The sequence below is a fragment of the Pholcus phalangioides genome, unplaced genomic scaffold (genome assembly GCF_987345545.1).
Source record: "Pholcus phalangioides strain wild (caught in Gottingen) unplaced genomic scaffold, Ppha-v1.0 ptg000002l_1, whole genome shotgun sequence".
Lineage (NCBI taxonomy): Eukaryota > Metazoa > Arthropoda > Arachnida > Araneae > Pholcidae > Pholcus > Pholcus phalangioides.
The window spans coordinates 5,424,790-5,450,299 of NW_028301595.1; the positions used below are offsets into that span (position 1 = coordinate 5,424,790).

At 40.0% G+C, this 25,510-nt stretch overlaps 1 protein-coding gene across 1 annotated transcript in view; it reads left to right on the forward strand.

Moving 5' to 3' along the window:
- Positions 1–25,510, forward strand: part of LOC149089127 (zinc finger MIZ domain-containing protein 1-like) — a 205,807-nt gene that overhangs the window by 144,362 nt on the left and 35,935 nt on the right. Inside the window, exon 5 of the mRNA XM_089237282.1 lies at positions 5,814–6,147. Coding sequence (XP_089093408.1) covers positions 5,814–6,147 — 334 coding nt within the window. The remainder of the gene's footprint in view (positions 1–5,813; positions 6,148–25,510) is intronic.

A 25,510-nucleotide genomic window follows, 5' to 3' on the forward strand; every position in this document is an offset into this window, starting at 1 on the left:
GGGGGGGGGGCGCTAGACAAAAAAAAAAGGTAGGTTTTTTTTTTTTAAGGTGGAACTGGTTTATCATCAAAAGACTAGTATAAGTTTGTCTGCGGTGTGACGAGAAGCGTAGCAGGGGTGCACAGAAGAATGTCTTTCTACCCTGCACCAACCCCCTTTCCAGCTGAATGTCATGGTGCTTGCTGCTGCTGCCTGCTACTATTGCCGCTTTTGCCAACAACAACCAATCAAATTTCTCTTTTTCTTGGCCGTGGACGCTCTCATCATCATCATGTATGAAGAGATACTACATACATACCTGTCTGTTGGGGTTTTTTGATCCTGGGACTGGTTTTTCTGGGTGGCAGAGGCGTGCGCACGGGCGATCTTGTTGGTTTGTGGCGGTGGTGTTGTGTTCTTTCTGTATCGGTTGTCGAGTGATTTGTCAGAACGTTTTTCTTTTTCTGGTATCAACATTTGAGTATGCGTGAATTATGATTGATGATTGGTGGAACCAGTTGGGGTTGAAGGAAAAGGCCCTCCTGTTTGTCTAACTTGGAAGAAGGATCTGTCTTTTCTTTTTTTTATCAACCCTTCGGTACCGAAGGAACGGGTTCGTTCGGATTGCGCACGCGTCTTTGTTCACCTCTATTCGATTTTATATCGTTCTCATTGCTGGTCAGTTCGGTTTTTCCTCTTAATGAAAAAAATAAAGATTTCGATCGGTACAGGATCAACTGGTTGACTAATGCGCTGCCGTTGTTCTGCAGTGACTTGATGTCGGACCAGAATTTCCACACCGAGTTTAAAATAGGGATTCGAATCGATTTGAATAGTTATTATATGCTCATCGGGGTTTATTCATGTTTGCATAACGTAGCACAGCGCTTCTCAAAGTGTACGTCGTGGCTTCTTTGGGCGTCGCGGGAAGTTCGATTTGTACCTGTTCAGTCTATGAAGCAGTTCTTTATTATAGCGAGCGACTGGTCTGGGGAACCGCATGCATGTTGACCAGGGTATGAGATCCGCTGGAAACAGAAGTTTGAGAACCACTACAGCAGCGATTCGCAACCGGTGCACCGTGGAGCCCCCAATGGCTCCGTGTACTTCCCAGGGTCTCCGCGGCCGATCGAGGAAAATGAAAAAAAATGAAATTGGAAAAAAATTACAAATATTTTTAAATAATAAAAATAAATCAGTGACTTTGATGTATAAATGAAAAATAGGCCTACAGGGCTCCGCGAGTCAAAACATGTTGAGAACCGCTCCACTACAGTAATTCTTTCGAAACCACTAAACAATTTAATCATGAATTTTTTTTCTTGACACGTCCACCTCTGATGAGAGGCAACTTCTCCGCGGGGCTGATTTTATGAGGAACCGAGTGTGGTTATACTGTTTTTCTATATTCTTTATCTGTGGTTTTTAAAATGCAGTGTGCCACAAAACTTCAAAACCAGCCGCAGAAATGTATGAAATAACAACAGTACGCAATTGTGCCTGGTATGAATGTGTTGTGTGAGGGCCATATCGAGAGGTGGACCCCCCCCGCCTCCCCCCCTCTCCTGTGTTGGTGCTTACGAGAAAATGCCGAATATATATGGGGAATGCAAAGTGAAATCTATTGTCCTATCACTTGGGTTCCTCTTCCGAAAGAAATTTCTGGCTAGGGCCCTGTGTTACATTAAGGGGTCTCATACTTTTGAATATGGTGAAAAACTGTGCTCCAGTAATAATAATATGATTAACAATACTATTTAACCATTGATTTATTTCAAATTCTTTACGTATATTTTTTATTGTATATGCTTTTCTATACAAGTATACATGTATAGTTTTATGTATCTCTAACATTGGCGTATGCAAGGGGGTTGGGGTTCTAAACCCCACCCCCAAGCCGAGACTATAGTGTTATTTTACAGGAAAAAATGTAAACCCCCCCTGAGAAGAAGAAAAAATTTAAACCCCCTCCCTTAGAAAATATAAAAAAGGCGAAAAAAAAAGATGCATAAAAAACAGCTTGCGCACATTATAAAATAGCATGACATCAATTAAAAAATAAATAAATAAATTGTAAAATTATAATTATAAATAAGGTTCAGTCAATGAAATCTCAATCTTTTGCTTCATTTGATGAGCTGATCAGTTTCCTTTATTATGAATCAATTTTTGTTCAATTACATTGATATTACGCTATTTCATAATGCGAGCAAGCTGTTTTTAATGCTTTTTTTTTGAAAATTTGAAAAAAAAAAACAACTAAGTATTAGAGTTATGTTGTATGTATATAGTGATATGTTAAACTTTATACTGCCATAGAATATTATGCACAATCAGAAATATGTGTAAAAATATTGAAAAATGCATGCATGGTTATATAGTATTTTTCATTGTATTCGTACTAGAGCATCGTTTTTCACCATGTTGCAAGGTATGAGACACGATAGGAGCGATTGAACCCCCCCCCCTTCTCTCCCGTTCAGTGTAAGAAAAAAAATTGTATTACACAGTCAAATCACTTCGTTATGACGAAATTTCGTTATAAAGGAATTCCAGGTTTTTCCATTCTTCCTATGTAAACTTATCTGGGGGATTAGAAAAGTGTTCGTTAAAACGAGATTTTTTTCGCTGTAACGGGATTCGACTGTATTCGTATATACGGGTGGAGGTGGATATACCCCCTCCGTTCATTATGCATACTCTCGGTGATTCAGCCCCGCCACTATTTGTAAAAGTTGAAAAATCTCTATTGAAAAGCGTCTGAATTGACGCAATGCATCTTCGTGTGAAACGACGTCAAGCCGTTGCAAACATTCAGACCTGACCTTATTCCGTAAAACAAAGACGTATGCCACGAAATAAGAAATGTTAAAAATTCTTGCTTTACGTCACTTTCCTTATTATCGAAACGTTTTGCTTTCGTATCTGTTATGGAAAGATATCTATTTTTATGTTTAATAACATCAACTCCCGATATGACGAAAATGCAGAGAGTGCGAAAGAGGTGAAATTGTAATCCAAACCTTGACTTGTACGTGGCGTTTTTTCCCCCCCCCCCCAATTTTTCTAACATTTTACTTCGTAATCTGTTCTACGAATTCATCGTTGTTTATTTATTATTATTAGTCTAGACGGAGGTTTTAATCCTCTTTGTGCTGCATCATTTTGCTTTTAATCGTCAATTTTTACTCATAGATCTATCTATACGAAGGCTATGCAATCAATTCGAACGCAATATATTACAGAGATGGTCTATTACATTTTATTTTTCCCGTTTGTGCTAATTCATTCGTCTCTTGTAGATTTTCTTTAATTCTCTCTCTGTCGCGCTGAATGGGGGAAAATTTTGTTTTGTGGCTTTACGTAATATTCTCGGGAAACATCATCGTTTGAAATTTAGCAGTGGAGTAATGGTTTGGTTTTTGGGGGGGAAAAAAATCATGTACGTATAAGCATACACTAAACGCCGTCTCTCTTCCATGTTTAAAAAACGAACTGCGTCCATAGATTTTGGAAAATTCGTTTGTTCTCTTCCCAACGTATCGAAAAATAATCTGAAATACCTCTGCTGGGTTTTCTAAAAACAGCGTCTCTGATAACTTTTTTCAAGTGATGACTTTGGGATTCTTGTGTGTGTTTTCTGGAGCTATAATTTAAATTCATTAATCTATTCTATGTATAATTTGACACTTGGCGAACTATAGAAAGAGGGAGAGATCTATGTCGTTGTGTCGTACCATATGGATGTAGGTACATCGAGCTGCTAGCTCTCCAGTATTTATTTGACTAACGAGCAATCCAAGTTGCAAGCAAAAAATATTGGCCTAAAACACTTCAAATTCGAGTTGAGAGCTTTAGAGGGAAAAAATGTCTATTTTATGCACGAAACTTCATGTGCTCGAAACAATTCAAACTCGACAGCTATTGTGCAATGTGTTTTATTTGTGTTATTTTATATTTTTTGTTTAATATATACGCTACGGTAAATACGTTTATTACGAATAATAACCGATTGACCAAATTTACCGTAACATGCACATATATTTTTTAATTCAAGACATTGAATTCTCTTCTCTTCCGTCATATGAATTTCAGTCGTTGATTCTCCTCTTTAATATAAAACAGGAATTGCATTTCAATGGTCTATTGCAGTGATTCCCGAATGATGTGTCGCGGCACTTTACCAGGGCGGTAGCCAGAAATTTATTTTGGAGAAGGGCCACTGGTATTTCGGGGGGGGGGATGATAGAAAAATAGACTTGAGCATGTTATTTCATATAAATCAGTCATTTTCTAAAATTTCTGGTTTGGTACAATAACCGTAAGGTACGAGGTCGTAGCACGAGAGGAAGACCAGGGGTCTGGTCCAATCCTCCCCCCCCCCCTCTTTCTACGACCTTGTACCATACGGTGCCGTAAGACATTTCTGGACTAAAATTATGTTCAATGTTATAATAGGGATGCAAGGGGCCGTTCAAGTATCACGGCAAAATTTCGTCATCAGCTCTGCCCCTCTGAATCCTAACGCATATGGGTGAGATCAGAGACGTACACAGGAGAGCTTAAGGGGGCTCCTGCACCCCCCCCCTCCACGATCAAAAATTTATTTTTTTAATGCAAAAAAATATTTCTTTAATTAAAATTTCGGAAGAAAATACCTTTATATGTTATTATAATCAAAATTTCTGTTAATTTCAATGTTATTTGAAGGCTATGAACTCAAAATTTATCTTTAATAAATTCATTGCGACCCACCCTCTAAGCTATATAATGATAAATCGTATAAACGCCCTTGGCCCGCGGACCAAATATGGCCCTGGAGGTTATCTGATGCGTCCTGCCCTCCTCAAATCTAATTTTGTAAAAATGAACTAAGCGGCAGAGATTAACAGATCGTGGTACAATTCCAGAGCATTTAAGTGGCCCGTGGCACATTTTCAGATCACTTAAATGACACGGGACACAGTTTCAGAACACTTAAGCGATCCGTGACACATTTAGAGATCCCTTGAGCGACATGTGACGTAGTTTTAGAGCACTTAAGTGCCCCCCCCCCCCAGTGTGGTTCTACATGACTCAAGTTACCCGCGGCACATTCTCAGATTTACTTAAGTGATCCGTAGCACAGTTCCAGAGCACTTAAGCGGCCCGGACACATTTCCAGAGCACTTAAGCGGTCCGGACATATTTCCAGATCAATTAAGCGGCCCGGACACATTTGCAGATCACTTGGATACGCGAAACATTTAGAGATCACTGAAGTGGCTCTGTAGGGCACTTATCAATAGTGGGGGATGTTACTTCAAGTGCCCACAAACTGTTGAAAGGTTTTTCTTGTTTTTGGCGCACCGAGTAAGATGCCATTAAAACTATTTCATATTTTCATAAAGGGTGGTTGATGACGTGAGCATTATCCAAACTCCCTCCCCCCTTGTCATCAAAAGTCAGCAAATCGGAAACCCCCCTCCCCCCATCGATGATGACGTAATACTTGAACGGCCCCTAACGTGCAATCGGTGTGTCACGGCACTTGTGGTTATTTGTATGGTTTTACGGTATTGACACTTTGGGAATGAGGGACCTCGAGGTCAGGAAGAGTACCGTGATCATAAAATGTTTATGGAGATCCTTAGCCTATTATATTTCTTCTATAATTATATTTTCCCTTGCATTTGCCGAAGTCCTCTTAAATGACGCATTAATTTGCATATAATATGAATGGTATGGTGGTGGTAGATAGAAAACTTTTATCAGGGGAGGGGGTTATACGCTGATTTTAGAAGATACGTTGCTGTTTTATTGTGTGATGTAATTATTATTGTGTTGTTTTATAGCTCTTCTGTCGGTGTGGTGCGAAGAGCTCGGGCGCCTGTTGCTACTCCGCCATCAGAAGAATCGAGACGGCGACCCCAACTCAGTAGCTACATCTCAGCCGCAGTCGTCCGCAAGTTCTTCCGGCGGACCGCAGCAGCAGCCGCCATCGGCTAGCGGACCGCCGGTCACACAGACTCAACAACAGTCACAGCAACAACAGCAGCAGCAACAACAACAACCGGCACCACCGCAATCTTCGCAACAACCCTCTCATAATAACAGCGGTAGCAACGTCGTTTCCAGCGAGGCTATGCATCAAGCAATACCAAAACCATTGCCTCCTGGTCCGCAAAGGTCAGTAGTAATATCAAGTAAATTAAGTACAAATTTTTCCCCAAACACTTTGATACACGAGTATTTGAAAGATTTTTATCCCACGTGTACTCACGGGAGATAATAATAATAAAGTTTATGAGAGAGAAGTGCGTCTCTCTCTCTCTCTCTCTCTCTCTCTCTAGATTCATGAACGATCATTGGATCTTAAAGAAAAGCAATCAGTTTTTTGAAATGAATTTTGCGCACATTGATTTTTCACGGATCTGGCCTCATTTATTCCACTATTCCATTCCACAGCTTAAAAATATGTGCATACTATACACTACCTACTAAATTATCTGAAAATCTACGTATATTAGCAGCAGGTAGTTTGGTTCGGGAGAGTTTTTCGCCAGTACTGTCCCAGAGCACTGATTGCTGTTCTCGCCACCATGAGAGGAAGTGAATGCCCTCTTTGAAAACTTGGACCGGTTTCTGGATTGTATCAAATAGAATTTTTCTCCAGTACTCTTTCTCAGCCCTAGTGGCATGGTGGTAAGATGCTCGTCTACCATCGTGAAGGTTGTTGTCAGGGTCCCGGGTTCGAACCCAAGGGAGGATATCGATAAGATATTTTCCCTAACGAACTCGAGGCGACCACCGATAGACAGCGCCTTCACTTCCAACTCATCTCACTAATGGCAGCAAATTGCAATATAGCGATATGGCCAGAGTTGGTGTTTGGTGAAGTAGTAGTACTCTTTCTCACAAAGCTGGTGTGAGTTGAGGCGCTGGATTCAGACGTACTGGTGTGGACATCAATTCTGGTAATATAATTCGTCCCTTAACTACTTAATGAGGATACCGAGTTTGCCGTCACAACAGCTGCACTTCTGTGTCGCGGTGCATTGTCGTCCTTTTCGTAAAACTGTTATAGTATAACGTTGTTATAGTATACAAAGTATAGAAGTGATATGATTCCCTAGACCCGGAAAAAAAAAACTAGCCACTGCTGACTTACGTAAGGGGGAGCATAAGCGGATAGAGGCTCTTAGAACTGGTTCCTTTGTATCCAAAGCCGCTTAAAAGATGATTAAACTCTTAATGCAGCTTTGTTTGTATCTGCCTATGGCCTGAACAATCATTGACGGGTAGTGTATCTTCTGATGAGACCTGTACAATTTTAGGGATGGTCTTCGATATACTGTTCCACTGATAATATTCATAGGGTGTTAATCGATTCATTTCCTGGGCCTGCTGCAATGGTTATCGTCCCTTGACCCTGCTCAAGCATCAAGCCCCGTCATACTTTTTAACGAAGTGTGGCTCACCATTATAACATCCACCCACACTTTTTACTTTTTAACGCTTGGGAATTCTATCAAGACGCATGCCAAAACCGTCTCCCTAACTTACGTGTACATTTTGTTTTTCCTTTGAATAATGCACGGTGTATGCTCATAAAGAGCAGAACAGGGTAAGCCTAACAACACTAGCGCTCTTTTAATATTTTTTCTTTTGTGGCTCGAACCGGTTTTTTTTTTCTCCTTTCTCGGCTTTTTATCGAGCGAAATTTGATTTCCTGGTACCACGGTAAACAACCGCTTCATAATATGAAGTTTTTCTTATTATTTTTTATCATTTTGTATATTCTTTTAAGGAGCGAAGGCCATCGAGCCTTTCGCTCGCACACGCGCGCTCATACCTTTTCTCACAGCGTCGAAATAGCTTTTGATCGCTGTGAACGTGCGCATGCTAAGCCTTTTTTTTTCTTTTTCAATATATCAAGTTCCGGCTATTATACATTTATATACATTTTTTTTTTCCCCCAAGGTCTTCTTTCCCGGATGATATGTGGGAGGTGTGTGTGAGAGAAACACCTGTTCCGATAAGAATTCTGTTCGTTTAATCGTTCCGCTTCATTTAGACGATTATGCAAATTCCCGTGTTTCGTAATAGTAATTATTTCGTGCCGTGATCTCATGGGAAATATTTGCGTCTGTTTTATTAATACGTTGTATCTCGTTCACTTACTATGTTCGAACAAAATGGCGTTCTATTTGTGGACGAATATTTCCATGAATTCGCGATTGTTTCTTACATTGGTCGATGTCCTGGTAGCTTAATGAAACTAAAATCGAGATGTGCTCGAACTATTCCGAAAAGCCACCTCTCATTTCCCCCTGTATATTAATTACCTCAGGGTAGCCCACGTGTCATCGTATTTTATAATATAGGGTACCAGTTCGAAAAAAGTTAGTACAAAAAGAAAACATTCCTGTGACTGCTGTAATCGATTTATTTCATGCATATCAACATAATGTGAAAGGTTAACTCTTCAAGTTCCATTGATATCTCTGAAAAGCTGCCATCTTTCTTAGATCACGGGTCTTCGACCTTTTAGACATTGCAGGCCAAATCAAAACTTTCACCAGCCTCTCGATGAGTATTAAAAAAAGGCTGGCTACCCTTTCGGAATCGGCAGTAAGTTGTAGGTCCCGGTCTAATTAGCCCTCGTGTGCGGGAAATGACCACGGTGCAAACAAAATGACCAAATTAAAACTTTCCATGAAGCCCGTGGGCCACCAAGTCATACAGTGACAGCCCCGTTATTAAACAGGGTTTTCCTAAATTATTAAATTTTTTTATTTACTCTGAAATTACTTCTTTCATTAAGCTTGCATTTTTGTTTATTTTGAAACACTTTTCCCGGATTATGATTTTTTTTTTATAATAATTATTTCTTTTATTCTGAAATTTATTCCGATACTTCTGAAATTATTTTTTCATTAATTATGAAATTATCTCTCACCAATTCTTAATTTTTTTTTCATCAATTATTATTAACTTTAACAGTTCTGAAATGACTCAGTAGTTCTGCAATTATAGTATTTCTTTCTGTTGCAGTTTTTTTCATCAACTATGAAATTATTTCTTTCGTGAAGTGTTTTAGCTGTGGGTTTCCCCGAATTCGTTACGCAACCCATTTAATATATCAAATGTACAGCATTACTATTGAATCGGGAGTATCTCACAGTTCAGCAGTACAGATTTCAGTGGTCAGTGACTTCCTCAACGAATTTTTTTCTACAATTCAATCTTTTCCTATGTAAGATAGCTATTTTCTCAAAATGGTCGGCGGGCTATGGCAATGAGCTCCGAGGGCGACATTTGGCCCACACGGGACACGTGGCTTAGATGTTCACCAGAAATGCCGTTAGTTTTTGTCGTGCCTGTGCGACCATAGCCTCCTGATCCGGCAACTGAGTCGATCGCATCACCCATCCGTTGCTTTACCTGTTAATTCCTGTGGGAATGTCCTTTGCTCATGCACTCCTAAATTACACTCATGTCCATAAATTAAGGATAATGCCAACCCCGGGCAAATAAAGGTTCAGAAACAAAACAAACTTATTCATAAAGCCCATTTATTAAACAAAAGATAAAGAACAAAAACGATGGTGATGATACCATTCATAAAAACTACGGTTTTTGCTCCCTGGAGCAATTGTAAAAAATATCTCCTTTACAAAAACGTACTATTACATGGTTGGTATGATGGTTAATACATTGTATGTCTCCCATGCGATGAAATACAGTCCGTACAACGCCTAGGCATACTGAGTATCAAATTATCGAGCTGATCTTGGGGAAGATCACTCCACTCAGCAAGCAATGCTCTCCGAAGTTCCGGTACACATGTAGGAGGTGGTTGACGGGCTGCAACTCGTCGGCCAAGCATGTCCCACACATGCTCTATCGGATTCAAGTCAGGTGAGAATGCTGACCATTCCATACGGGTTATATCCTCAGATTCAAGGCATTCGTTTACTATGTTCGCTCGGTGAGGACGGGCGTTGTCATCCATAAACACAAATTCTGCACCCATGGCACCCCTAAACAAACGTACATGTTGTTCCAGAATGATGTCCCGATAAATTTGGGCTTTCATGGTTCCGGTTTGAACATGCAGATCTGTTCTGGAACCCAGTATAATTCCACCCCAAACGAGTAATGCTGCACCACTGTAACGGTGTCGTTCAATGATGTTGTCTTGGTGGTAACGGGTACCTGGCGTTCTCCATATGAAAGTCCGACGTGAATCAGACTGCAAACTAAACCTGGACTCGTCGGAAAACATCACACAAGCCCATTGTGACGAATGTCCACATTGCATGTTCTCTACTCCAGGCTAATCGCTGCCGACAGTGAGTTGCCGTGAGCGGAACACATCTGACAGGCCTGCGAGCATATAGACCAATATCTCCCAAACGTCTGTACACGGTTTGCCTTGAAACTGTGGTACCAGTGGCTGCAGATAGCTGACGAGACAGGCCGGATGCTGTGCTCCGTCTGCTTCTTTTGGCAGTTACTGCCAAATACCGGTCTTCATTCGGCGTTGTAACTCGGGGGCGACATGTACTGTAACGTCTACTGACATTTCCGTTATCTTGGAATAGTTGCCAAAGCCTAGAGATGACACTTTGGGCAATTCCAAGTTCCTCGGATACTTCCATCTGAGTACGCCCACATTCCAGGCGGCCGATAATTCTACCACGTAAAAAATCATCCACATGCGTCCTCTGTGTTATAACTATTCGCTTATGGCACTGAGCGCCTTACAGAACTCTTGTGAACAATTTTACTTCTTTGCCACCATTCCTTATATACCCTCCTCTTACACTTTCGTCATTGTGACGTACTATCGGCATCATCTGGTGGCTTCCTGAAATGTGCATATCATTCTTGCAGATGTGTGTGATAATTCTACAGGTGAAATTTTTACTTTAGATTTCGATTTCCGTGTGATTCTGAATTATCCTTAATTTATGGACATGAGTGTAGTAAAAAAATCGGAAGTATTAAAGGTTTTTGTTCTAGCACACCGTAAACTTTTTATTTCGCGTATGCTTTCATGTCGCAAAACAGTGTTTCTAGGAAACATTTAGGAGATGACAGCTTTTCAGTGTTGCCGAATGAAACTTGGAGAGTTAAATCTTTCAAGTTATATTGATATGTGTGAAATAAATAAATTACAACAGTTACAGAAGCAAATGAATTGAAGGGTAAAAGTGGTAAACGCTGTAAATGATAAAATGGAAAACGTTGCGAAATTGCAAAAAAACTTTTTGCAACCCGTAGGGACTTCGCACATTTTCGACTTTTTTTACACGATCTTTTGTGAACAACTTACGAGCAGCGTTTCTCAAACTATGGTCCGACGAAGGCATAAGATGATCCGCAGAGAGACTTGATTAAATCATTCACCCTTTGTATCTGGCCCGTCCAGATATCCAGCGTTTTTAGGCGAGTTTTCTTCGAGCATAGAAGAGGAAAACATATGTCAGTGCATGTCTGTGAGCGGAAGTTCATACAGGGTGGGCAAAAAGTCCGTAGAAACGTTAAAAATGAATGAAAACCGGAAAAATAACCGGAATAAAAAACGGTTTGCAGGGTTAGCATCGCTAGGGCACGAGAATTTTTTTAAGACATGGAAAAAAAAAACAGCCGATAAGTGGCGCTGGTACGAGCGACTTCGGTGGAAATATGCAAATGAGACGGTTATAAGAAATTGCGCTCCTAATACACAACCAGTTCACCGGTGTAAACCGTGTATGTGGATCTGCTGCACTCTGCCGTTGCTGGATTTGTGACTCGCCTGCAATGTGACCACCACCACATCCCCTGTGGTGGTGGTCATGTGGAACACATACTGCTGTAATGTACGATTTGGAGCCATTCTGTTCGTTAATTTGCACATCTTTTCTTTGACTTGTGTACGTCAGCGCCACTTATCGGCTGTTTTTGTAGGGGTTTTTTTTTTCATGTCTTAAAAAAATGCCCGTGACTTAGCGATGCTAACCCTGCAAACCGTTTTTTATTTCGGTTATTTTTCCGGTTTTTATTCATTTTTGCGGTTTCTACGGACTTTTTGCCCAATTTGTATTATTTATATGGGCTTTTTCAATTAACTTCCAGTAATCCGACGATTTCGGTAATCCAACATACCCTGGTCTGATATGCATCTACTGTAATTGATATTAGTAATATCCATATGGGTTAAAATAAAATTATACTTTCAATGGGTTCACCATACATCATCGAATCGAACGCAGGAAATTGCGATCCTAAATACGGGATATCACTAAATTTTGCAAAAAATTTCAATTCATTGTTTTTAAATGCGATTTGCTAATCACTTAAAATTGCTGAACAAAGGACTCTACTACGAATCGCAACAAACAGAAATGTATTTCTCACGAAAAAAAAATATTCAAATAATCTGATGAGAAGAATAAAATTCGGTAAACTTGGGATTTTTCCGTAAAATACGGGACATCACCGATTGCCATTAAAAACATTGTCAGAAGTAGGCGCAATCACCAGTCGTAATTAAAGTTCCAAAAAAAAAAAATAATAATTAAAGACAAAACGTTAAACCTGACAAATCTGTGAGATGAATATCATTTATAATTTTGTGCGTGTGTGTGTGTGTTTTCCACGACTTCAGTAAACATTATGAATTCAAATAAATATATTATCGTTGAAAAAACGCGGAACAAATGTATTAAACAAAATCGTTACAACGAAAATTACAAGAATGTCCCTTAATATGGGACGCAAGTGGCCCGTCAAATTTTTTCAGACATTTTACTGGTCCTTGTTTCCAAAAAGGTTGAGAAACACTGATTCAAAAACACCTAGAGGAATAGTGCCTAGACTACCTGGCAACGCTTTTCATGTTCAGAATATTATAAAGCATTGCTCATTTGACACTTTAACTTGAAAAATAGTGTGTGAATTTTTTTTTTTTTTTTTTTTTTTTTTTTTTTTTTTTTGTCTCTTACAGTATTTACCATTTTTGCCCTTCAATTATTAATAGTAAAAATGTTGCATCCTATTCACATAAAAATATGACAGGGTTTTAATTCACATTAAAATATATACAGGGTGTTCTGTTAATGGACCGACAAACTCAGAGGGTTGTTAGTAGGTATCAAGAGCAACAAAAATTGCGATGGAACATGGTGTCGCAAACCACGTTGAGAGGGTGAAAAACGCGTGCAGGCTCTGAGTCCAGTGGAGACGAAAGGTGGATGCCAGTTGATCGCTGAATGCGTTCGTGGGTTTGCGCTCACCATATCTGACGTAAGCAGCGTCAGCGGCCGCCACTTGCAACAACTCTTTTAATAATTAATCGAATAAATCTTTTTGTAGCTATTATTGTACTTTTTGTCGTTCCAGCGTGACTTCGAAACCTGCATGCGTGTTTTCCGCGGTTTTCACCCTCTCAACGTGGTTTGCGACATCATGTTCCGTTGCAATTTTTGCTCCTCTTAAAGTCTACCAACAACCCTCTGAGTTTGTCGGTCCATTAACAGAACACCATGTACATATTTTATGGAGCCAATATAACTTTCTTCGGTTTTTAAAATATTGCATCCTGCAACACGTGCTCACCAATCAGCAGAGATGAGTTAAAAACAGGAAGATTGATTCACATCAAATACACCCAAAAGTTTCAATAATAATTCACTAGCAGGGAATAATTCAGAGTAAAGAACTCTCAATGCTGTATGCTAAAAAGGACTTACTACTCGTACATACTGAATTATCATCAGATCGCGCTCAACGTCAAGTGAATTTTGGAATTTTCTAGGCTAATGTAGGAAGAGGTTCTGCTGTTATTTTTGAGTTTGTTTTAGCAACTCCTGGCATTCTCGGAGTTGGGGTTTCGAAAAAATGAGATTCCTTCTTCTCCTATCCAGTGTTGACGTTTGTGCAAGTATCTTCCCGGATATTTTACCGGAAAAATATGAAGGATGAATTACTATTGTGTTAATGAAATTGTTGGCTTTCTAAAACTATACGTATGCATTTTTTTTTATCTGTCCATTGTAAAATTGAATTTTTTTTTTTTTTAAATTCTAATTAAAGACACTTAAATGGCGAAACTTTGCATCATCATCGTCGACGTGTGTTCGGTGGATAGAATAACCTGGTCGTTTCTTTTGTACCGAGTGTTTTACCCGAGTTGGTTCATCGCTTTGACGGGGGGCGGGACACGATTAACCGTGAGTTGGTCTGATTCCACGGGTGAAATAACTTTTTTTTAAAAGAGGAAAATGTCCGAAAAAGACCAGTCACGTGACTGTAGGGTCACAGACAGTCCGTTCGCCCTGCATGGCCGCACTTTACCCTCCTTCTCCTTGTGCTACTTGTTTTTGTTTTCTTTTTTCCATCTCTGATCGAATGTTCGGGTCGCATGGACTTGTTTGTGAGGAAGAAATGGTAGAAAAGAGTGTGTGCACCCTCATGATGATGTAGGTAGGGAAGGAAGAGAAGGGAAGACAGACGTTTCAGTTGCGTACCAGAGACGCGCGCCAATTTTTGCAGGGAGATATAAAAAAGAAGTAATAATAAAGCCAATGAATGACATGGAACGACCGCGGAATATAAAGGGGGAACGACCTGGTAGTGCCCTCGAAGAACCGCATCACGCTCCATCTAACCTGTTGGGATCAGTGTATTGCTCCGCTGAAATGCCAGTTCAGGCGAGAAAGGGAAAGTTTTTCTTTTCTTTTTTTTTTTTCTTTTTTTTTTTGTTCTTCTTTATTTAAAACTCTTACCTGCTCTGCTGATGAGGAAATAGTTCCTTTTTTCAGAATGAAAAAAAATATATATTAAAAAAATAGTTGCAAAGCGTGTTTTGCCTTTCAATAGTCAGTACACAAATACGAACCTCCCTTTTCCGTGTTGTTATTATTTTTTTTCTCCTTGGATGGTTTCGAACTTTATTAATCCAAGTCCAAAGCGGGAAGAAGTATCTGCTACCATTGTTATGACTTCGTTTCACTTGATTAAGAGTTCTGTTTTTCTTCGATTTCATAACTTGGCCCTCTCTCTATATGGGAGTTTTTTTTTTTTTGCGATTTCAGCAGTGGAACTCTTATGACCCTGTAGCTACATGAGGGAGCTGAGGATGTGTCATATACAATGAAACCTCGATATAACGATACTCGGCGGACGAAGGAAAAATATCGCTGTAGAGGAGTTGTCGTTATATTGAGAGGAAGCATTACTAGTCGGGTGCCACCAAATTTACGCTACTGTCAGTGTCGCTTTTGAATTGGCATTGTTAGTGCCACGATAAAACGCGTGTATAAGCATTTATTCTCAGCGGAATAATTCTGATTGATTACTTAATGAACGAAATTCAGTTGACCGTTTAATGATTAAAACTCAGTTGACTGTTCCACCCTGTAAAGTAGTTTCCCCGCAGAACATTTTTGTCTACTACATGAGAAAATAGCGTCTCGGCAACTTCATTAACCCTTTAAGCGGTACAGCAGAAATCACTAAACCCCTTTCAAAATGCAATATATTTTTCGATGAAGTAGGCTTTCCTCCGATTTTCAGCAGGTGCAAACTAAAATGCATATGGAAAAGTGTTCCAGTGTGAGAAATAACGTTACAAAGTACCTGGGCTTGTCAATGCTAAAATAGGAATTCCTTTAAGGAGGCGAGATATGTCGCCAATGCCGTTTAAAGAGAACACTTTCATAGGGTACAAGTATAAGGGCCGCAACAGGCAAAATGGTCAATGAGGTCCCTGAAAAAAAGATGCCAATATGGATATGAAATATAACCGAAATATAGCAACCCAAAATTAAAGAAATTATCACGAAAAAACTAATATACACTGAGATAAAAGTAATAAAAACTAATGATTATGGTTACCTTATACTTATTCTAAGCTTTAGAAGGTGTTGGTTTTGTGCATCTATGCTATGAGCACATGAGTGGAAATTTTATCTTCCAATTTTGTGGAAATGTTCACTACAAACTTGTGTCACCTTGACTCGTTCCGAAATTATTGCTGAATGTATGGTTGATTTGTGTGACGTAAGGAAGGGGGCATAGTTCACTTGCGACCTCTCGCCTATGCTACTACACTTTTTTTAAAAGTGAAATACCCCCTCCTGTCAATCATAGTATCCACCATCACAATGGGTTGTATATAATTCCATTATACGAATAATCCTTTCTTATATCAGTTTATTTATATTTCTTATATCCTCCGGGAAAAAGCCAGATTTACGCCAAAGATACGGTGTTTCCTAGTTTATCCTTTTACAATCATCGTGACTTGGCCTTCTAGCAGGGGCGTACACAGGATCGACCTTTGAAGCAGGGTACAATTAATTTCTTCTAGAGAATTCTCGGTTACCAACCGTTTTTTTTTCCAAAACTCATTTTGAATTAACAGAAATCGATTAACATAGCATATAAATGTATTTTCTTCCGGTGTTTACCTCATTTTACGAAGATATTTAGAAACATTTACAATTTTCATCGTCTTGAGGGAAGCACGGGCCCCCGTGCTCCTTTCTGCTTACACTTTTGCCGTCGAGATAAAGTTTTCAAAAAAAAAAAAAATACTTCGAGACAGAGAGGTGAAAATGCATTGATAACATTGTACAGTAAATGCAGTGATTTTTTTTTCTTCGAGATATGAGGAGCTGTTTTTCAAAAGGGAACCTTTCTACTTTTGCTAAATTTACAGAAGTAAAAAAAACCGTTTTATGAATACGTTTGCTTTAAAGCAGAAAACAGCCCAATAGGTAGCAGCATGTAGGAATGGTAGAAGAATATTTAAACGCTATGTTTATTGATCAACATTCAAGAGAGTTATCCACATTTGAATTTTGGAAATGTTCCGTTTTTGAAAGAAAATTAGTGGGAAAATGTTACCTTTTGATTAAATTTTGAGCTGGTCAGATCTGAGAAATTGGAAATTTTTACGTCACTTGTTGATTCCAGAAGATTTTAACTAGGCCAGGAAGGTACTCTTATTACCACCATCTCGTCATTACCATGAGAAACACGATCATTCTACAGTGGAACCTTTCATAACGGACACCACCACTGACGGACAATCTTATTATCCATTAACGATCACTTCTCGTTGGCGGACAAAATTTTCGGTTCCGTGTTTGTCCGTTATCAAGAGGAAAAATACCGAAATGTATGAAAAAGTTGGATATTTCCTTTTTTTTCGATGGAAACGATTAACTTTACATTGTAATTTCTACCAAAAATATTCCCATTTGAATAATTCCGGTTTCATGATTTGACAGAGCTTATCCCAAAGATTCATAAACCGTTGAAAAATGCATTTCGGAAAAAAAAAAAAGAAGTGGAAATGCCCTTTTGAAAATGAGCTCCTCGTATAGAGTTTTTCGAGAAATAGAAATTTGGCTGAACATCGGTTTTGAGAACATTTTTTTACTAATAAATTGAATAGAATTGGTTGAGTTCTAATACAAAACTCGGATGCACAGTATTATTGGTACTTCAACCTCCATTTACTATTATTAGATGAGTAGGTAGTTAAGAGTTTTTTTGTTTTTTTTCTTATAAGTTCTATCACACGTGACGTTGGATATAAATATCCGAGTCCTAAAATATGTATCTTCGAGAGTTTCTTCGTCTTCATTTCTCTTTCTCCTTCCTCGTATCCTCTCTTGAACTGAATTCCGCGTTAACTAAAAATAACCCGTTCTAAGGAGAGGATCCACCTACACGTGCATACCTATGAATGCATTCTGGAAAGTGAGGGTCTGCGTGTATAGATATATTCTGTACATATCCCCTCTTTTCCTTCTTGCAATGGCATTATCTATCTATCCCAGCAACTTTTAGTCACTTAGCTCTCTCTCTCTCTCTCTAGGTTCAAAGTACTCATGGTGTCTTTTTTGTTATTATTTTCTCCCTACCGTAGTTTTTGGGTATCTTATATAATAATAATAACACGACCTTTGCTTTCAGTGCCTATTGTGTGCCAGCCAGTCCCGACTCAAACTCTTTTTCCCCCGTCTCTATCGCCTTTACTTGTTGTGACACCCACCCGGAATGAATGCCAAGTCTCACCCCCTTCTCTCCTGCCGTGCAATATATTTCTTGTCCCTCCCCTCTCTTTTTTCTGCACCTCCGCCCTGCTCTAGCTTCATGCATAGATCTCTTTGTGTCCCACGCGTGCTCCTCCTCCCCCCATGCCTCACTTGTAAGCTTTCTTGTGTCCTTTTCTCCCCCCGTCTCTCTCTGGCTGGTGATGCTTTCTCCTGTGCTAATGTTGACAGTTGGGTACTACTGTGACGTCTGGATGCAACCCACGCTCTCGCTATGTCGTCACTCCCGTACGGAACTGCCGCCGCCGCCGCCGATGCTGCCACTACTACTAATGTATCGGTGGTGGAGGTGGGGTAGGGGGACCTCTCGCAATAGTATGTATCTGCGGGATTTGCGAGTCTTCTTTGGCGCTTCATTTCCCTCGGTTGGCACGATTGGTAATCTATTGTGTGTGTGTGTGTGTGTGTGTGTTTTTTTTTGGAAAAGGGGGCAGAGAAAGTAGGATTCGATTACTACGTGTAGTAATATTATATTTTCAACAGTGAATTCGGACAAAAATACTTTTTTTAATGAAATTTACTTCTTTCGATGACAGAAATTTTCGCTTTAGTAGTTTTCTGAAAGTAGTCTTTGGGCCCTCTGGGTTCGGTGAAGTTTCCAAAATAATCATTAGAATAGAAAGAAACAGTGTATGCCGGCTGCTTAATGTGACCACATCCACATCGGGGCTCGTTGTTTCTGATAACTAGATCCCTTAAGTTTAAACATTTGGTCAGAATAAGCAGATAAAAGGCACTAAAAATGCCTAAAGTATGTACTAGAAAAAGGCATTTATAATTTATTGAACGAAAAAAAATAAGTAAAAACTAAGGTATTAAGGATCTAAAAACTAGCTAAAAATTGTGTGTGTGGTTGCGCTTAATCCCGTCTACTGTTTTAATTATAGTTTAAAATAGCTGTAACATTATCCAAGTTGAATTGATTTCAAGCCCAAAATAAAATGTTAGTAGACCCTCAGGGTTAGATCAATTCCAGGGCCAACATTACTAGACGCGGAGCCCGTAGAGAAAATGATCTGCGAGGGTCCTTCCTGTTGCGAATAATTCTATTTGTTGTATTATTTGGGATAATCATCATTTCTATAGTTGAAACATAGCCACCTTGTTCTGAAGTTGCAACAGAAATTTAACTTTTATATTATCTTATAACAGCGTTTCTCAACCTATGGTCCGCGACGATAGCACAGGTGTTCTTAAGGTAGACTTGGTAATTCGATTCTAACTGAATGAAAAATTATTCAATTTTTGTAATTGATATTACGTATTCATATGGGGTTCAAATAAAAATTATAGGTGCTTTCATTCTTGGATTCGCCATACCTCATCAAGGAAAATGCGGGAAATTGCGATCCTAAATACGGGATATTATTTATTGTAACGAAAAGATGTAATTTATGACAAATTAAAATCATGCAAAACATGAAGGGTGGAGAAATATAGGGTGATACAAATTGCAGTGAATCAGAATGTATTTGACGGGAAAAAAAATTCAAATGACCATATTTCAGTGAGAAAAATTATTGGCTAACTGGAATCTTAAAAACGGGACGTCACCAATTGTCATCAAAAACGTTGAAGTCAGCAAAATCCCTTAATTGTAGCTAAAATCGCTGGAAATCGAGGAAAATGATGTTGGACCTGAGAAATACGTAAGATAAATATGCATATTAAAAGCACTGAAGTATGGCCTAACCCAAGAGAAAATAATATGCAGTAAAACTATAAAAATATGCGCAAAAATTAACACTCGCGTTTAGAAGTGTTCATTTTTGCGCATATCTGATACTGTATACGATATCAGATTATTTAATTCAGTGAATGGTACTCTTAAACCATATTTCGCCGGTGTTCAGTTATACTCTGATGAATTCTCGCTACTCTATGAGAATAACAAAACAGGTGATCTGATAACATATAATGTTTTTTTCTTTTATGAATGTGTTTTAGACGCGCACAGAGTGCATTATCTGCATTTAAAAATGCCTGAAAATATGCCATGAAATGAACAATACCAAATGGAGAAATATTTTCTTGAAGAAATTAAAGAAATTTGAAAAATAAAAAGATAAAAATGATCTTACAAACAATGCGATAAATAGGAAAAAATAATCCTAAAAATTCGCGCTTTTTCTAAAACTTCGATGATTTCATGCATTTATGTGCACTTACAATAAAAAGTGCTAAAATATGCAATTACATATGCACTTGCGTATAATCCGGGCTCTAGTGATGACTGTGAAAAAGGTGGTGTTTGTTGAATTAAGAAAAGGAATTACATGGTTTACATGACATCTCATTTTGAACGAAAAAGAACATATTTCTTTTTCCCAATTCGCGCTTATCAAATTCAACGATATTGCAATCGACATCGTACGTGGCTGGCGTATTTCTCGCTCTCGATTATATCACACAAACGCACAGGGTTTATTTTTCTTTTGCAATCGTTCTTTCTTGTTTTTTTTTTGTTTTTTCTTTCTTTCTTTCTTGTGTCCTTTTAGCCGCTGGCAGATGAAGCTCGTCACGTGTGTTTTGCGGCATCGAGTTGTTTTGTCAGGCGTTTTGTATCATCGAGTAGTACGTCAGTCAGTGGAGGAGAACGCAGAGAAGAGATCTCTGGTTGCCGCAAAAAAGCAACCACTAATAACTACACCGTGATCCACGAGCTTTACTGTAATGCGTCAAAGGAAAAACTTCTTTGTCTTTTTTCATTTTATTTATTTATATTTGCGTTATTGGGGGAACGTCTATCTGTGTTTTTTGCGTCATGCGTGAGAGGAACAGTCCAGAAAACTCTGGTACTTATCAGTTGTACGAAACGGAACGCGTTTTGAGACGGCAGCAGCCATTCTGTTTGAAAATGACGTCAAAAACATAACCGGCATCATGTCGAGGGAGGTTGCCTAATAACGTAGAATGTACTGACTAACTGGGTGTCGAATTAGGAACTCTATCATTTTGAGAACCCTTGTGTATGAATATCGCAGAATCTCGTTTACATAAGCGAAGTCTATTGGAGCAGATGATTGCCAATTTATAGTAACCTCTATTCATTTTTTTTCTATATATACATTATTATGCATTCTGTAGTTTCTTGTGTGTGTGTAGTTTTCCTGTCACAGGATGTTTTGTAGAAACCCTGGTACAGCTTTGAATGTAGAGGAGATAGGGCAGAAAAGGGAAATAGAGGATACTAGCTAGCTTCGTGGAGAAGAAGAGCTCCCCCTTGTTGAACCCATACGTGTATCTGTGTTGGAGGGGAGAGAAGAGTATTCCCCAGATCACACACACACATACACACACGGTGTGTCATTGGCGAGGTCGGTCGGGTGGTTTGGGAACTTTCGGGAAGAAGAGAGACCTTGAGTGGGATTGTGGGTCTTCCCCCTGAATGACCCATTGTGATATTGGGAAAATGAGGGAGGGATTCGTGGAAAGAAGAAGAGGTCGGTTGAAAGCATTTTCATCATCAAAATAGAATTGTCCACTCTTCTTCCTCCTTGCCCATCTCTGGGAACATACCGAAACAAAAGATCTCTTCAGCCTGATGTGGTTGGTGAAGGGTCACTAGCCTCCCTTGTCTTCTAGGTGATGGAGGAGGTGGTATAAGAAGGGAAGGGGAGAGTGATGTTGCCAGTGGCCACATCACCATTGTCTTTGCATTCTTTCTATCTACTTCTCGTGATGGCATTCTGTGTCTTGTCTGTTTGATTGTGTGAAACATTCGACGTGTCGGCCATTGTGCTCTAGTGGGATTCAGCCGTTGGTCATCGGGTGCGAAGTAGATGAGAGAAAGATTTTAATCAAGGATTCAATTTGTGTCATGAAGATCAGTTAGTTGATGAAACGTTCCATGATTTTTTGTCTAGGATGCTCTACTGAGATGTGTGTTCAGTTTTTTGCATGGGCCTTGTTTTAGGACATCATTTTCTTCTTTGCGAGTCAATTTGTATGACGTCTTTAGGTTGTCAAGGACAGTACATTGAGTAGCAAGAGTACCATATTGTCATATTATAGCCGTGTTTTTCGATTTGCACTTACCGCAACACCCCTTAGTCAGAAACCGTGGGAGCATGGTATCCCTTGTGAGTGCTGTAGCTCCTCCTGTTATGAAACACATCCCGTGGGTCCACCAACGCCTTGCCTTTTATTTGCTATCTTAGTAAATTTCCGTTGATTTAAATGCTTTTTGAAGGTGTGGTAACTCAAAATTTCTCTGGAAGATATTTTTGTGCTCCTTCCAAAGGTCGATCTTTCATACGGCCCTACCCCCGGGTGTCCTCAGGACACGTGAAAACCTCTGTATTATAGCAGTATGGCTATATTTAATTCTATTGCCTTCAGTGACGGGGAAGGGGATGGAATAGGGTACGTAGCACCGAGTTTACCAGCCGCCCGGGTGCGAAGCCTCATGTGCCGCCCCTAAAAGTGACCCTGGTGGGAAGCGGACAAGGATCCGGTCTGGGGACATCGAGATAAACCTGATTTTTTTTTTTTTTTCAGAAGAAAGCCGTACACACAATTTTTCAGCGTGGAAAATGTCCGTGACCATACATCCGGCTTTTAAAGCAGGATTTTTCTGATTTTTGGTCCAGAATTATTTTATCGTTCTTAATAATGCCAGAGAACACTGATTTTTATTAAGAAATTTATTTCAAAGGTGCTTCTACTTTACCGCACGCCAACTCCGATCATATATCGCCATACTTCAATTTCCAACCGATGGAATTGGGTGGGAAATGAAGGCTCCATCCATCGGTGGTCGCCCTAGGTTCGGTAGGTAAAGAACTTGCTTCTGGCGTTGAATGCCCGGATTCGAACCCATGGACCTTGATGATAACCTTCATAGTGGAAGACGAGCATTTCGCCACTCGGGCGCTATTACAAGGCGCTTACTCGGGCGCTTATATCAAAGGTGTTTCTGGTTCTCCAAGGGACCGGACCAGTGAGAAGCCAGATTTTTCTTTTGCATTCATTCAACCCGTTCTGGAAAAAATACTAGGTGAGGATAGCCATGGCCCCCACATCCTGGAGCGGGGTCCCTAGGCTGGGATCTTTTGCGGGCCCCCCCTGTCAGACTTTTCACGGGCCCCTTCTGTAGTTAATTTATAGCGTGAAAAGGCAAAAAATTATGAGAACTGTCCCCACCCCAGGACTAGAGCCCTGTCAGCCCCCTGTTTGTGGGGGCCATGAGGGGAGCCAAACTGTACACTTGCCCCTTGTGATAGATTACAGGGGGAGCCTCTTAGGCCATTGCGAATCATAGATCAAAGAAAAAAAAATAGTTTGAAATAAATAATGAAATAATTAATTTTAAAATAAATCAAAGCTAATTATTTCTGTTCTCTCTTAAACCATCCAAGATGTAAAGGGGGGGGGGGAATTTAAAACTTTTCTTTTTGTTAAAAATTATTGGGATAAGTTGTGCGGGTGGGGCTAACAGAAATATTGCTATCCGGGGCCCGGGTCTATCCTCTGTTATCATTTTTTTTCTTTTTCCACCCTATAAAATAACTCTAGAAGGGGCCCCAATGAAATGTCTGGCTTTTGGAGCCCGCGAAATATTTCAGCCTAGGGGCACTAACATAGGATGTGGGGGCCATGGGGGAGGGGATAGGCAGATAACTGAAAAAATAAGTGCCACACGGGTAGAAATTCTGTCTCGAGCCGCCCCTGGTAGATTACATTCTTATTTCTAGTCCCAGGCCCTTTCTATTCCCCTCAAGTTTTCACGACGGTATCTCCGTTGTTAAGGTATGGTTCAAGAGCGTGATGCCATGTGAATTTTTACTGTGTGAGGTTTTTAAAAATTTTGCAGTCTAACTAAAGCCTTTAAGCCGCCCCTGGTACGTAGGAGTGACTTTTGTGGAGGACACTCAGCGGGTTTGAGGGAAGGGGGCGCACAAGGAATCTTTTCCAAAGGAATTTTTAATTGCTGACCTCCAAAACGCATTATGTTATCAGAATTCGATTGAGACAGCATATAAACCCCAGAAAATTCTATAATTAAACAGTATAATAAAAAAATTTGCTAACGAAATATCTTCGATTCTGGTCCATTCTCGAACAGGTGTTGGAGAGGCTGAGGGATGCTTTTCCCAGGACCTCTTCATGTCACCATAGGCTGCGCACACAGTTGGATTTTGAAAATTCGAATTTATTCTACCACGCGTTCGCGGTAATGGTGATTTTTCCATCAAGACTATGAAATTGACGTGACATTTACATCCCCACCCCAAGCAAATAGTGCAAAGTTATTCATGTCCGAACACGGTTTTTCGGGGTAGAAGGGACATTCTGCTGCAGAGGTCTCAAACCTCTTCCTACTCGTGAGCAGAGGCATGAGCAGGAAGGGGGTGGGCATAGGAGGCTCGTGCACCCCCAAGCCGACCAAAAATTATAGAAAAATAATATTTCTGTGAAAAATTAAAACATCAAAAGAAAATGCCTTTTATGAGCTATTTTAACCAGTTTCTGTCAATTTAAATGCTTTAACGGCTAATAACTCGCGGCCCGATTTTTTCGTCATTCTTTTTCCGTTGGTCGTGTCCTTCCACCAGCTTCTTCCACTCGCAAAAATTAATAAAATCGGGCCGCTGGCTAGCAAAGGTTGAGAACTGCTGGGCCTACAGCCGTGCGGGGGCCAGAGCCGTAACTAGGTTCCCATACAACTTTAAAATTAGATAATTTTATAACAGTGTTGTTTAATCCCACCTGAAACGGCCGCCCCCTAAATTTTTCTGCCCGAGGCAGTTGCCCCTCTCAAGTTCTGGTCCTTCGGGGTACCGGGGATGATTCTCATCATTTTTCGTTCTTTTGCACACTGTAAATCCTCTGCAGGCATTTTTTTTCCTCTTCGTAAATTGTTCTCTACAGAAGGGTCTCTGAAAAAGCATGGCCGGAGGCCTGCCAAAGATCTTATCCTAAGGGAATTGCATGGATCGAGCATAGGTGTTTGACTGTGCAACAGACTGACTGTTTGAGAGCGCCACCCATGGCCCCCACATGGGGGGGGGGCCGACAGGGCTCTAGCCCTGGGGCCCGGGATGGTTATCATTTTTTTACTTTTTTTACGCTATAAATTAACTACAGAAAGGGCCCGTTAAAAGTCTGACCGAGGGGCCCGCAAAAGATCCCAGCCTAGGGGCCCCGCTACAGGATGTGGGGGCCATGGCGCCACGCAAAGGCTAGAATATTTGGGGGGGCCTCCTCGGGCCACAGGATTTTTCGGGCTTTTTTTTAAAATAAATCTATATTTGCAAAAAGTAAAAAAAAAAAAACAAACAAAATAATAAGATTCGTTCAGCTTTCTTTCCCTCTGAGGCACCTTCAGACCCCCCTCCCTCCCTCCATGTTCTTTCCGTGAATCGTTATTTTTCCGGGAAAATCCCGAAATGTTTTTATAGAAAAAAAAAATATCCTAAAAAATATCT